We start from the raw sequence: 14,892 nt of genomic DNA, 5'->3' as shown, positions 1-14,892 counted from the left end.
GTGTTTCCTGGCTTGAATCTGTTCAGCATATGTGTGAGTAACAGACTGCAGTGGTTTACTGTGTATATGTGTGTGGTTTTCCTCATCCAGATTGCATTGTATGAATAATGCTCTTACTAGCATCTGAAACATGAAACAAACATTCCCAGCTGCTGAGTGAGGACAGACAGAACAGTAGCAAGTTCATGTGAGAGAGACAGATTAAAAAAATATATATATTCATGGTAGCAACAATGTATTACAGGGCACTCATATCCCATAGTGACTCCTTATCTAGACTTCAGCAGTTTTAATTGTTTGGTTGCTGCTTGAAACATCCATTATAACCCTCTGACCGACCCGTTAAAGTTTATAATCCCTTTTTTTTAAAAAAAATGTATTTATCTTTATTTATAAAGTATTCAATTACTTTGATTGCCCATTACCACATGTTCAGTCACTAGTGCTCACATACTCTGGTCTGGAATGCTGTGAACTAGGGCTGTCACGATATCAGATTTTACTACATGATTATTGTGGCCAAAAGAAATCACAATAATGATATTATCTATATTGTGTATAGAAATTTTTATTGAAAAAAGCTATCAGTCCAATTCATCTTTATTTTGTGTTTTTTTTCTCCCAGCAAATAAATCACATTTAAAATATGTGTGTAAGGAAGCAGTGAGTTTAAATAACTATGACTGTGTAGTACAGAAGCATACAAAAAGTACTTACTGTTGTTCGCCCCCTTTCTAAAGACTGGGGTGGCTAACATCCAGGATCCAATGGAACTCCCACAATTGCAAGCAAAACAATTTTTTGGGTACGGGTAGAGTGTCAATTTTGCCTGTCATCTTCACCAACATGATTTTGTGCAGCAGTAATAGCTACACACTTCATCCATCTTCTGATAGGTGGTAACCAGCATTACAGGGATAGTAATTAATGATAGAATTTTCATTTTTGGGTGAACTATCCCTTTAAGGTGCAATACAGCCACTTACTGTGTTGGAGTGTCAACCAGATGGCACTGACACTGAACTATTTACGATATTATTGTATGTCCAGTATTAACAGGATATTAATACTTAATTTTTTTAATATCTCTTGGTTATCGTCAATACCGGTATATTGCAACACCTCTCTACCGAGAACACAAACATGCAAATGAATACAAACAGTATAATATCCTAATGTTGTTATACTATATATCAGCACTCTTGGAACACTGTTCGCATTCAGGTTAGAATATCAGAACTAACTCTTGTATGCTGAAACATACCATGTTTTAAAATTACTCATGCCATGATACAAGGTTTCGGTCATAACACCCACTCGTAGGAGTCTTGGATATCTTGGTTGACGGGTGTGTGGACCACGCCTGACCATGTGTATTTGTGTTTACAGATATCTGGGGGGAGCAGTCATTTCAGACAGACCCTGATTTGCCTCCAGGATGGAAGATGATGACAGACATGGCTGGTATTTATTACTGGCACATTCCAACGGGCACCACACAGTGGGAGAGACCCGCCCCATGCCATCCGGTGCCAACTGGACCCAGCCATGCCAGCCGCAAACACTCCTTGGGCTCCCTGTCTCCCTCGCCCACTCCAGATCACGAGGTAACCCTTTGAAACCATGTTGTTACGTAAACTGGACATAAAACAAATCAACAGTTGATTTATTCACACTGACCAATCATTTTCTCTGTCCTTTAGTCGATGTCTCATGCCGACATATTTTTCGGAGCTTCGAGTCGTTCAGGCAGCACCACTTCCGACAGCTCGTGTGACCCCGCCCCCATCCCGTCTTCTTCATGTCTGGACCCTACCCCTATCCTGTCCTCAAACTCTTCCTCATCCTCTGACGGCAATGTTCCTTCCTGTGGATTTGTCAACAGCTGCTACTTTGTAAGTCTTTTCATCAATCTCCCTCCCATTTTACAGAATGGACAATACTTTATGGCCATATCCTTCCATTGTCTGGGTGTTTAGCTTTCACAGTGAGTACAATTTGGTTGTGGAGAATAAATGGATAAGACACAAACTTCACAAACTGTTCATAAAAGAAAAAGAAAATTGAGGGAGATGCTATTACAGATGTGACAGTACTTCAGTCGCCATGGATTAAACGGAGCTGGGTAAATGCTTAATATAGTTACAGGTTGCTATGACTGTATTTACCGTGCAACCAGGATGAGAAATTAATGTTCTCGCCCACCAAACACAGTGGCTGGTGAATGGTGAATTTTATCAGCCCTTATTATTTGATCAACTATTTTTTTCAGATGTATGAAAGAACTTATTAGATAAATGAAACTGAATAAACATGCACAGTCTGGTTCATTTTTATTTAAATTACTCCTGTCCTTATTAGTGGGCTTGAATCTCTTTTTGGTCCTTTGGGTCTATGCTTTTTGCTGCAGCATAAAATGAAGCAAGGTTAACAGAACCTCACATGGTTTTGTTTGTTTCAAAATGGCAATGTGCTACTGAATAACTAAACAAAAGAAGACATGCATCTTGCCAGATTTTTGTTTTGTCTGTTCTTTTCAGTTGACTTCTTAAATCAAAATCAAATCTTGCTAGGTTAATATGACTTATTTTTTTGTGCTTGGTTTGCGTCCACAAAAAAAAGAAATCAGTTGAGTAATACTTTTTTGTCACTGTCTTGTAAAATATAAACAGTTTTGTTGGTGAATTTCTAGCAAATTTAATTGGAATATTGTGAATATACCATTCAAACATTTGGAGGTCAATAGATAAAAAAAAAAAAAATTCTGAAAGAAGTCTCATGCTCACTAAGGCTGCATTTATTTGACCAAAAATACAGAAAAACAGTATTATAATACAAAACAGTGTTATTACGTTTAAAATAACTGCTTTCCATGTTAATATTTATTTATATTAGTGCTGTCAAAATTAGCACGTTAATGCATGCGATTAATTTTTTAATTTAATGCGTTAAAAAGATTTAATGCAATTAACACAGGGGCGGAGCCAGAGTTGAGTCTCTTTTTTTTCTTGGCAAGAAGTACATTTATTCAGTTCCAGAACGTCTTCACGACTACATCAAACTGGAGATGTTTCAGACACGCGCTCCACTTCACTTCAGCGACAGGCGCGAGTCAAACAGTACTGTGCTCGCAGCGCGTGCTCTTCAATCTCTTGAAGCTCTTGAAGTTATTTTTTCAAGTCTAATAAATGTTAAAATTGATAGCTCTCAAATATACTGTAATGCTGAATGGCTATAGTCAATCAGTGGTTAAATATTGGTAAAAAAATCTATTTTATAGAGACAGCAGTAGTTTTGGTATCAGTGATACTGTCCTTCTTCAGTCATAAAAAAAGATGCCATTAAACAAATATAAAAAATATACTGTCTTTATGTTGTTTGTACATTCATTTGAAGACTGAATGTGAAATTATTGCAATATAAAAGTATATTTAAAAACCTTAATGTTAGGTGGGATTAATCGCGATTAATTAAAAAAATAAAAGTGCGATTAATTAGTTAATTGTTTTAAATCGATTGACAGCACTAATATATATCTGTTACATATATTTAATATTTCTTTAGATTCTTTGATGAACAGAACAGTATTTAATTTAAATGTCTTTACTGTCACTTTTAATCAATTTAAAGCATCCCTGCTGAATAAAAGTATTAATTTCTTTTTTTAAATTTGACTGACGTTTGAACTGTTGTGTATATTGTATTGCCAAATGTAAATATATTCTGAAATTTGTATTGATATTGGTCATACATAATAAAGCTAAAACTATATATGTGTGTGTGTGTGTGTGTGTGTGTAGCCTCGGTCCTCATCCCTACAGATAATGCTAGGGAAGGATAGACACTCTGAGGCACGCCATCGGGAAGAGGACAAGGTAACAATAACACTTGTTTACTCTCAGAATGTAGTGGAAAAATAATTTGTGCTATCCTTTGATTCTTGCAACATAGAGTCAGATATCAACATCCATACTGCATCTAATAAGATCACAACCAAACACTGAACAGCCATATACTGTACACATACTGTACACACACACACACACATGCTTGCCAAGTGATCTAACAACCCTGTCTTGTCTTTCTCCACCCTTCCACCCTTGACCCCTCAACCTTGTCCTCCCCGTTTGTGTGTGAATAATGGTGCAGAAACAGCCATGGAGTGATTTTGCTGTGGGAAAGATTGATAGTGAGATCTGGAAGGTTAGTATCTCAGGCAGTTTTTTATTGAACTGCAGAGACAAATACACAGTAGAATGTCTCAGGAAACTACTGTCAAAACTTGATGTTCTTCACAGGGTTCAAAATAAAAAATGTTGCCCACTGGCTGGTAAATATTGAGACCATATTTTGCAAATGCATTTTGCATTATTTTTTAAATAAAAATTCTAAGAAAGGGTGCTCTACCTGTAGATGTTCTACTGGCGTAGTTGTGTTCTGAGATCCTGTGCTGCTTCATACCTTCCTTACCTTTTGACCTTTAACCTTTCTTCTCAGCGTGGCTTTTGTGTTATTTTGTCTGTCTGTGCACTGCAAAAATCATTTATCTAACTAAATGTATTTTTCTTACACTTTTGCCAAATAGTTTTTTCTTGATTTAAGCATAAATCTAAATTCAGAAACAAACTTAAAATTGAATTCTTACACTTTATTTATTCAATTATGCATTTAGATATTTTAATACTGATTAAGAAAAGGATTTTTGCACTGTATGTTGGTTATTGCAGGAAAGCTCTTGATCGCTCTTCATTTCTTTTCATTTTCTTAATCCATCCCTTTTGTAAAATACGCAGGGTTCACACTGTGTCTGTTTTAAAACTGGTTAATCATTTTCATTTCAGTTTGTTTAATCACTCATCGAAAGCAGGGTTTTGTGAACTGTGCTTTCCTGTTGTGTTTGGTGTGATCTCTGCACTGTACATTTGTGGGTTTGCTATATGTTTGTGTGCTCATGTTTAAGAAACTCTGCCTTTTTTCTGCTTCAGGATCTACAGGCAGCCACAGTAAACCCTGACCCCAGTCTGAAAGAGTTTGAAGGCGCAACTCTCCGCTACGCCTCCCTCAAGCTACGGTGTGAAAGCAAATAAATACAAATAAATGAAAGAGAGAAAAAAATAACAGTAAGGTGAGATGAAAATGTATATACCTCTTCTGACTGTGTGTGTGGCTGTGTTTAGAAACCCTGCTCCCTTGGAAGAGGAAGATTCCAGCTGCATTAACAGTGACCCTGAAGCCAAGGTGAGGGCACATGAGTTTGTTCTGCACATACTGCAGCTATTCAAAGATAACAACTCTGCAGAGAACTTATTTTAGTCTTGAAGGCAGGATCCAAATTAACAATCGTCAAGCTCTGAAGCAAATATATATATATATATATATATATATATATATATATATATATATATATATATTATACTGCATAATGGAGTTGCACACCATTTGGCTGGTGTTTGTTTAGGAACTGTAACATTATGTGGTTTAACATATGCTGTTGTAAGACATACAAACGTCTACTAAATACGTTTGTTGCAACTGCTGCAACACCTCTTACCTCACTGGAAACAGATAGATACTTGCATTCTCATGAATAAAATACTAATGCAAAATAGGCCATGCCATTTACATTCAGTTGTGGGGGAAAATTTACATTTTGCATCCTGTTTAGGGGTAAATAATGATTTTAAAACAATTTATTTTGTCCCCTAGATTTGTTAGCTTTTTATTCTGGAAAAAAAGCTTGATAAATGTATGGTTTTAACATGTAGCAGATTTGGCACAAATTATTTAATAAACACTGTTTTTTGCTGTTTGTATATTGGTGGAATTTGGTAGTGCTGTCAGGAGTTTCCAACATCCAATGTAATTCTAGATATAAATTGCCATCTGCTGGCTGCTCAAAGAAATTCACATGCACGTCATGCTTGGAGATGTGGGTAAAGAATACAATGGAAAGCAAATTTGTAGTTAATATTTCTGATGTTTTTATTTAAGAGTGAGACATATCCTTAATGGATCAATAAGGAACCCTTATGTTAACATAAACACTAAACAGAACCCTCTTTGTCAAAAGACTAAAGCCCTGTTTGGATGGTAATTATTTCTCATGGTGAAGTAGAGAATTTTCAACATTTACAGTTAGTCTGTGATTTTAATGCTGTCCGAATCCAGAATTGTAGTTTTCTCCCACCGGCATCCACGTAAAAAACCGCCATCCAAATGCACAAGTTTTATCACTGAGGTGCCATCCTCATGAGAAACAATTACCGTCCAAAGGGTGTTTATAAATGCGTAGTCACATGCATTTGTGCAAAGCACAAAATGTGAAACATTGTTCTTTACCTTCTAAAGAAAATGGATGTTGGCCATGGCTGCTAAGCTATAAAATGGTCAAAAAAAGGTACAATAAAAGTAGTCCATTTGCCTTTTGGTGCAAACCATCACTAACAAAAATGTACCACATTCCAGTCCAATTGGAATTCTGTATACTGCATGGTCTTTTTGTTGTACAGTTGCTCCAAATGACAGAGGTGATGTGCAATATGTATTTAATCCTTCAAATATTTGATTACACAATGTGTCAAATACACTACCATTTAAAAGTTTGTTGTCTACAAGTTTTGTGATGTTTTTGAAAGGCATCTCATATACTCACAGAAGTCTTTATTTGATCAAAATTACAATAAAAATAGTAATATTGTGAAGTATTGTTACAGTTTAAAATAGCTTTTTCTATTATAATACATCTTAAAATGTTATTTATTTCTGTGATGGCAAAGCTGAATTTTAAACAGTCATCACTCCAGTCTTCAGTGTCTCATGATCCTTCAGAAATCAGTCTAATATGCTGATTTTGTGCTCAAGAACATTTCTTATTATTCAATCAGTGTTGAAATTATTTATGCTGCTTAATATTTTTTAAGTTTAAAAGAACAGCATTTATTTTGAAATATACTTAATTAGGTAACATTATAAATGCCTTACTGTCACTTTTGAATTTAATATGCCCTTTCAGAATAAAACTATTAATTTCTTTAAAAAAAATCTTACTGACACAAACTTTTAAACAGTATCGGTGGACTTTAATGTGAGTGGACCTTGGTGAAGTAGGGTGGATCTCAGTGCATAATCTCAAATTAAAGTACATTTTACAATACATGAGATAAAAATAGGGATGCAAATTTTAGCAACAGCTAAAAGACGGAAAGAGAAAAGGGTTACAAATATGCACCGAAAATATATGTCTAAATTGAACATGTGACTTTTCTTGAAAATGTTATCTTTATAGTCTTGTATCATATATCGTTGAAAAGGTCTTAACCAGCAGAATGCAAAATAATTGTTCCAAGAGACCAAACAATATTAGGTACAGGTAAACATTAGACATGTGCGGCCTTTGGGGGCGCATTTTGATTTGTAGCTTCACCAAACATTAGTAAACTATAGTAGATCACATTGCAGTTAGGCTGTGATGTATATCACCTGATGTATCAAATCAAAGGCATTTTAGATTTTGAACACTAAAATAACTGTTTATTTCTGAAACTTTATATGCAGCGGAAATATATCCTTAATGTATATGTAAATTTATGTGTCCCATTTGATTGGGCGGACCAGCTGAATGGGCTAGTGCCACCCCTATAGCTCGATTTTAACTGTTACTGGATTTTTCGATTCCAGTAATTCCAAAATTCATCTGCTATTTAATATATACTTCCCCTTAAGTCATGCTCTCTCTCCCCCTCTCTCTTTCTTTCTCTAACCCCTCTTTGCTTGTTTCACACTCTTCCTCTTGAGGATCTGTTCTTTCAGCAGCAGTTAAAATCAAACTGAAAGAGCATGACAACATTCTGCCTATTATTAATCTCTCTCACACACAAACACTGACATAATGGAGGTGCCTCATCACAGATTGTCAGAAAAGAAGAGAGACTGAATGATGGATGACTTTGCTCTCGGAGTGCTTGGAATGAGATACAGATGAGAAAGGAGGAGGGAAACGAGTGGAAGATGAAAGAAAAGTTCTTCCAGTAAAAGGGGTCTTCTCTTTTGATCTCAGCACCCTGCTCTAAGAGGCTGTGTGTGTGTGTGTGTGTGTGTAAATAATCATGTACAGTATGTGTATGAATGCGCTCTTTCTCTTTCTCACTCATTTTAGCAGCAGCTATTCTTAGAAGATGCCATGTGAAAATTTCAAGAGGTGTTTCCTCAGTTTAGTACCTATCACTATAGATGAGAAGGAGGATTTTGGATATGAGGCATAATAGAATATAGGTAATAGATAAACACGATACTATATTACTGGGCTTGTTCTTGTGAAAACTGTTATTGTTATGTCTTGAGTCGTATATTTGCTGTGCTCTTCATTTGCATAAAGTGTGTAGCAGTTGCCCTGTAGTTATTTGTCACAGTGTTTGTGCTTAATCAGTGGGATTGTGATATTTTATTACAGTGTTTTGCTGTGCGCTCTCTTGGCTGGGTAGAGATGGCTGAAGAGGACTTGGCTCCGGGTAAAAGCAGCGTCGCTGTTAACAACTGCATTCGTCAACTGTCTTACTGCAAGAATGACATACGAGACACTGTGGGCATCTGGGGAGAGGTGAGATATGGCTTTCTCTCTCTCTCACATACACACACACACACACACACACAAATGCACACTCAAACTAACAAGATTTACAAGAACCCATGCTGATTGACAAGTTTTACGTTGTTCTGCTGGTCAACCAGCGAGACCAGCACTAAACTAGTCTAAATTCATCTTTTCAGCAAGGCACATATGCATATTCATTCAAAAATATACACGATGTTTCTAAACATGTCTTGTATCATCTTGAAAAGAGGGAAGGTAGAAACATAAAAGAGCAGAAAGGATAAAACAAGAAGAGGGAGAGCTGAAAATGTCATGCAGAAAAAAGCAAGTGAATAGAAGAGGAAGATGAAGAACGAGAGTTTAATGTGTTGTGACAGGGCACAGGGAGAAAGCCTCTTTTCTCCTCCTGCCTTTTATTTTCTGGTCTGATCATTTATTCATTACTTTCAACACACATACAAGCACAAGCATCCTTAGACCTTATAGTAGCCTGTGACATTGATTCCAAAACCTGGTGAGTTGCCTGTGTAGGCAGTATTTTAGGGCATCATAGGTGCACTTCCGACTGGTTTCAGAAGGCTTCTTAGATACCTTTATTTTGATCAAATTCTAAGGTAGCATTGCATTTATCCTTTATGGAAAAATTCTGTGAAAATGTGAAGAGAAATATTAGTTATAATTATATTTTAATACTGAAAATCATCTATAATTTAACAATTAAGTTGACAATTTTGACAAACAAGTTGGCAATTTTACCCCAAATTTTTGTGTCCTTTGTATTTTTGAAAAACTAGCAACATGCTACCCGCCTCGAACCAGTAGTCAAACTATAGTGCGTTTTGTTTGAAATTACATGGATTATGAAATACATTTAGTTTAAAACCAAAAAAGCATAAATAAAAAATAAAACAGTAAAAAATGTCTGTTTTACCCATTATTGTGTATTTAGGGAATCACTTTTTAAATTAACTTGATGAAGCTTTTGTGTGCTCTGTTTGAATTGTGCTGTTTGTATGAAATCACATGGATTACAGTATACTTGTATACCATTCGATACTAGGGGTTTAATGGTACGCAATCATGGCGGTTCGGTATGTACCTCGGTTTTGATGTCACGGTTCGGTATGGTTTCGGTACAGCGGATAAACATAAAATTGTTTTCTTTGTTAATTAAACAATGGTTTATTGAACAAACTAATTGCTCTTTATTTTAAATAAATTATTTTAAATTCAATTGTAATTAAAATTTTCTTAGGGATAAAAATCTACCTCAGCTTCTGCTCTAAACTATAGGGAACACTTTTACATTACTATAAGGTTACAATTAACAACAGATTTTATTGATGTCTTTCCACTGTTGAAACACTTACTGAGCCATTACACGAGGCATGAGATGTTCGTTCATGTTTATTTCACATTAATACTAACAGTAAAGACTCAAGAGATGATCGCACTCCGACCAGACGTTTGAACTGAGGCTTTTATACAGCGATCTGTCGCGCCACATCAAAGAGTGTCAAAACCGCGCTTGTTGTTTGAATTTCCTAAAAAAAAATTGACATAATTTGAAAGATGAGACTTTGTTTCTTATCAAAAGTAACAATATTTAAATCCGGAAGTTTACAATTAAGTTACGCTCATGCAGTGTTCAAACCAACACTGTATTTGTTCGGTAAACATGCGTGCCGAACCGAAAGACCCGTACCTAAATTTTCGATACAAATATGTGTACCATTACACCCCTATTGGATACCAAAAAGCAAAGTTCATTATTAATCAACGTTATTTATATAATGCCTTAGAAGGCAGCTGCCTATGTATGCATTGGACAGCAAGAAAGCTCACTAGGTTTTAAAACTAAACCCTTATCTTGTCCTCCGACATTGTACTTGTGTGTCCAGGGGAAGGATATGTACCTCATTCTGGAGAATAACATGCTGAATCTGGTTGACCCAATGGATCGTAGCGTTCTACACTCTCAGCCAATCGCAAGCATCCGTGTGTGGGGCGTTGGTCGCGATAATGGAAGGTAAGCACTGGTTGCCATTGCAGTGTGTATTTTTATAGGTTGGTTAAGGAGAACATGTTAAATGATGAAGGGTTTATGAAATGTTTTATAAATGACAGAGATAAACTGAATAAAACTGAATGATTAATAGCTCACTCTTTATTTATGAAGATGTGGGAGGTGTTTCTAAAATTCTCTTAGAAACCGCACAGATGGGGCAAAAAAGGATTTTATATCAGTTAAGACTTTACTGCTCTCAGCTCCCACAAGCATCATCAGGGTCTTATTTACGAGGAGCTAATTTTCTACTTTGCTGATCCTATTCGGCTGACTGGTCTTCTACCAACACTAATAATGTTTAATCTCTGTGACCCACTGAATATTAGCTCAAAGCTTTGCAATATTTTTGAATAAGCAGTTTCTGCCTAGTTAAATCAGATAAAGAGCATTTCAGAAACTGAACTGACCTACAAAAGATATCGAATGGATTTACATTTAAACATTACAATCCTTTTTTTTGCTACAGGGAAATGCTATATCAAATAATAAGCAATTATATATCAGTATTTTCAGCCTTTTTACAATATTTGATATATCACAGTATTTATCATTTTAAAGGACTTAGAAAAGTGTACTTTTTTTCAGCCAGTGTTGCCAAGTATTTTCAAAATGTTAAAAGCAAAAAGTTAAATGCACATAGTTTTCCTCACTGTTTCTCCATTAAATAATCATTAGGAAGGATTAATGATATGTAACAACCTCCATGTGTATGCACCAATTGAACATGGATTGTTATAAATATCAGTATTTAATAGCAGTATTTCATATATATTTACTAAATATTTTTTGTTAAAATATTATATGCAAAAAATGGCAAGCAAAGACTTTTATGAACATTTTTGAGTGATGACGGTAAAAGAAAATGGTTGAAACTGACAGTTTGCCTCATTCACAGAATATTTCCTAATTTTATATCATTAGCATAATCATGACACATATATTGTGACTATTCAGTGTAGCATATTGCAATTAGCATGTGTTCTGTGATTACTTCACATTTCATTTTAATTAGAGATTTTAGATCTGCAAACGTCAGCATCTGTGCACCTGTGCACCTGTGACTTTCCTCATGCACTTATTATCTGTAACACTCTGCAAGAAATTCACTTAATGTGTCTGTGTTAATGCATTCTGATATCGAGGCACTCCTCCAGATTCTTCGCGCTAAAGACCACTATATAATGATTCTGGATTGAAGAAGTCACCCCAGTGAAAGCAGGACAGTAATAAAAGATTGCTGATTGAGAGACAAGTGCTAATGAAAGTTTAATCTAGTGTTATAGGGGCTGCCCGTATGTGTATATTTAGAGTGTTTCTGAGGTCCAAATGTTTCATATGAATCTCTCACACACTGAAGAGCTTTACTTTTCCTGCTTTAGTCCCTGAAGAGCTGACTGGTATGTGTGTGAGTGTGTGTGAATGATGCAGGGGTGGAATGCAGCATACTTCATCAGGGATGCTGAATCACAGTTTTGCCTCACTGAGTGTAATCAGTACCACACTCTGACCAGCAGAGGACACTGTTCATATGTTCTCTCAGCAGGAAGGATACTTTAGGCTGGGCTTTTTTGAATTTATTGTGTAGTCTGCATGTGTAAGTATGTGTTCACATGTGATCATTGTGTCCTCCTATGCTAATACTCCACTAAGCCCATCAGTAACATTTTCCTCCCAAGACCCTGGAGGAGGTTACCGTAGCGACAAGCGAAACGGGAGGGGGAGGGTAGAAGGAACGCTGGGATTGGATGGAAGGAGAGAGAGCGAAAATGAGAAGGGGGTAAAAAAAAAGAGATTGAGCGTAGAGAGGTGAGCTGCACGTTTTTAACAGAGCAGAGGATGAGACGAGGAGGTGAAAATCTGTAGAAGAGGGGTTTGGCATAATGCTATAGCAGGAAAAACACATTACTTAATAGATGTGAGTATTTTTCTCTTTTTATGTCCAGCATTTTTTATTATTTACTCTGTAGGTCACCTAACTTTACAGTAGCCATGAATAAATGTAAGCCAATTTTTTTCTACAGTATGGCATTTGTTGTTAAGTAGTTTTCAGTTGAAGTATTTACTGGAGTGAGAAAGGATGAATTAGTAGAACTGTTAGAAGGTGGAGTGGGTGGAATTTCTCCAGATGGTGTGAATGAGGAGGAGGAGATTTCAGTATTAGAGAATTATGGATGAACTGTATGTGTTGTTATTTACTGTGGTGAGGATAGTATTGTGGAGTACTGCGTGTTCAGTTATTAAAGTAGGTCACGGCAAGATGTTCACGTCACTAAATGGGTTACATTTGAAAGAGACTGCAACTTCCTTGCGTGTACCCTCAGATCAGGCCTTCCCTCTGATACCATCCCACACATCTATGCAAACTAGAACACATGCATTTTTTTCAAATTCCTTAGGGGAACCTCAGGGTTCTGTTCTCGGTCCATTTGCATTGTTCCCTGTACCTCCTTGTAGTTTCTCCTTGACCCTCCAGCACATTTTTCAGTGGAATCCTGCTGATGTACTGTAAAACTGCCCATTTTGAACAGGTTTACCAGCCTGGGGTTCATTCTGGACATTATTGAGTGCACTGAGTTCACCTGGTTTATTCTCTTTCCCTCTCAGTCTGTTAAATCTCTAATTATAACACTGTTACATATTCATGTTTTTTACTGGCTGCACACCGAGAGCCTCATGTTTTGAGGTGTCACATACATTGTGATAAATGTCTGAATTCTCGTCACACCAGCTGGTCCTCGTTTTCTATCTCTTCCCTCTTATTTTCTCTTCATACCTAATATTGGGGTTTGGAAAATACAATGCTTCTAAAAATTAATCTTTTCTTGAAATGAGAATTTTCACAGCAAGTTCCAGCAGTTAGGATACGCATCCTGCCATAGCCATTTTTATGCTCTATTTGTAATGCACATGTTCTGAAATATCTGTACACATTGGAACCCATTTATGAAATGCAAATATGCAATGTTTCTGTGTCACTCCTTCATAATACACACGTTGTTGCATTGAATTGTGTAACAGTTTTATGTTCTTAAAAAGGTTTTGCGAATGATTTATGCAGAAATTAGTTTTCCTTGTGTTTCATTAATGGGCTTTATTGTGTGTATTTTCTCATCATGTTTTTTAATCTTTTAATTGACTGCTTTCCGGGACTCAGAGAGAGGTAAATTGATATACCCTTTTGTTACTTGTATTCTCATCATTGCCTGGTTGTAGTCTCTTGCAGGTCATTGTGTTCATAATAGCTTATTTTTAGCGGAAATGTTAAAGAATGTGTGTAATACAGCTGGAGGTGTAAGTTTAGAGACACTCATTCATCAGACAGCCACGTGCACCTGCATATAGTAGGTGAGGTGTGTGCATTTTATCCATGGTTATATTTTACAGCATTTTTTGTTTGCTTGAAATGTGGGTGTGTTTCTTTAAGTAACTGTTGTAAATTGATTGTCTCTGTTAAAACTAAAGGGCACATCATCCATCAGGGTGTTTGAGGGCACATGCACAAACACACAAATATACACAAAATCACATTCACAGCTCTTTTTGTTTATAATCAAGTGTCTGTTCATCTGCACTGTTTATTGATGTAATATGGTTGTTGTTGTTTTTTGTTAAAGCAATTCAAATACTTGCTACCTTTTATTATTGCACATTCCTGGTCTTATTGTCAAATTTTTTCCAAATAATAAAAAAAATCTTTCTTTCATTTTTTTAAAATAAAAATGTAATATCTCGACCTGGATCCATTCTGGTATGTACATTTTTGGGGTCCAATCATTTCCCTATGGACAAAATAAAGTGACGTCCGGCATTTTTCTAGTACGGTATCCTTTTTGGAAATATGACAGATTATATCTTTCTTTCATTTTTTTAAAATAAAAATGTAATATCTCGACCTGGATCCATTCTGGTATGTACATTTTTGGGGTCCAATCATTTCCTATGGACAAAATAAAGTGACGTCCGGCATTTTTCTAGTACGGTATCCTTTTTGGAAATATGACAGATTATGAGTGAAATGGGTTGTAAAATGTGTTTCATGTTGACTTTAAACAGCTGTTTACATATGATTTAATCTTGTTTGATTTTAATTGTGTGCAAACAGGGATTTTGCATATGTAGCGCGAGATAAGGACACCCGGATATTAAAATGTCATGTGTTCCGCTGTGACACCCCTGCCAAAGCCATCGCAACAAGTCTGCACGAAATCTGCTCCAGGGTGAGAACTAAATGCTA

The 14,892-nt window shown here is 36.1% G+C and overlaps 1 protein-coding gene across 8 annotated transcripts in view; it reads left to right on the top strand.

Annotated features, from left to right (window-relative positions):
- Window positions 1-14,892, top strand: part of apbb2b (amyloid beta (A4) precursor protein-binding, family B, member 2b) — a 50,617-nt gene that overhangs the window by 32,055 nt on the left and 3,670 nt on the right. For 5 of the 8 annotated variants that reach the window (XM_016233221.1, XM_016233222.1, XM_016233219.1 and 2 more), the window contains 10 exons: window positions 1,390-1,607; window positions 1,704-1,895; window positions 3,801-3,875; window positions 4,150-4,203; window positions 4,986-5,071; window positions 5,178-5,238; window positions 8,450-8,596; window positions 10,492-10,619; window positions 13,813-13,818; window positions 14,761-14,875. In XM_016233221.1, coding sequence (XP_016088707.1) covers window positions 1,390-1,607; window positions 1,704-1,895; window positions 3,801-3,875; window positions 4,150-4,203; window positions 4,986-5,071; window positions 5,178-5,238; window positions 8,450-8,596; window positions 10,492-10,619; window positions 13,813-13,818; window positions 14,761-14,875 — 1,082 coding nt within the window. The remainder of the gene's footprint in view (window positions 1-1,389; window positions 1,608-1,703; window positions 1,896-3,800; window positions 3,876-4,149; window positions 4,204-4,985; window positions 5,072-5,177; window positions 5,239-8,449; window positions 8,597-10,491; window positions 10,620-13,812; window positions 13,819-14,760; window positions 14,876-14,892) is intronic. The other 3 variants (XM_016233224.1, XM_016233226.1, XM_016233225.1) reach the window with 2 other exon arrangements.

The sequence above is a fragment of the Sinocyclocheilus grahami genome, unplaced genomic scaffold, assembly GCF_001515645.1.
Source record: "Sinocyclocheilus grahami isolate Dianchi unplaced genomic scaffold, SAMN03320097.WGS_v1.1 scaffold427.1, whole genome shotgun sequence".
Lineage (NCBI taxonomy): Eukaryota > Metazoa > Chordata > Actinopteri > Cypriniformes > Cyprinidae > Sinocyclocheilus > Sinocyclocheilus grahami.
This window is presented reverse-complemented; position numbering and strand designations above follow the sequence as displayed.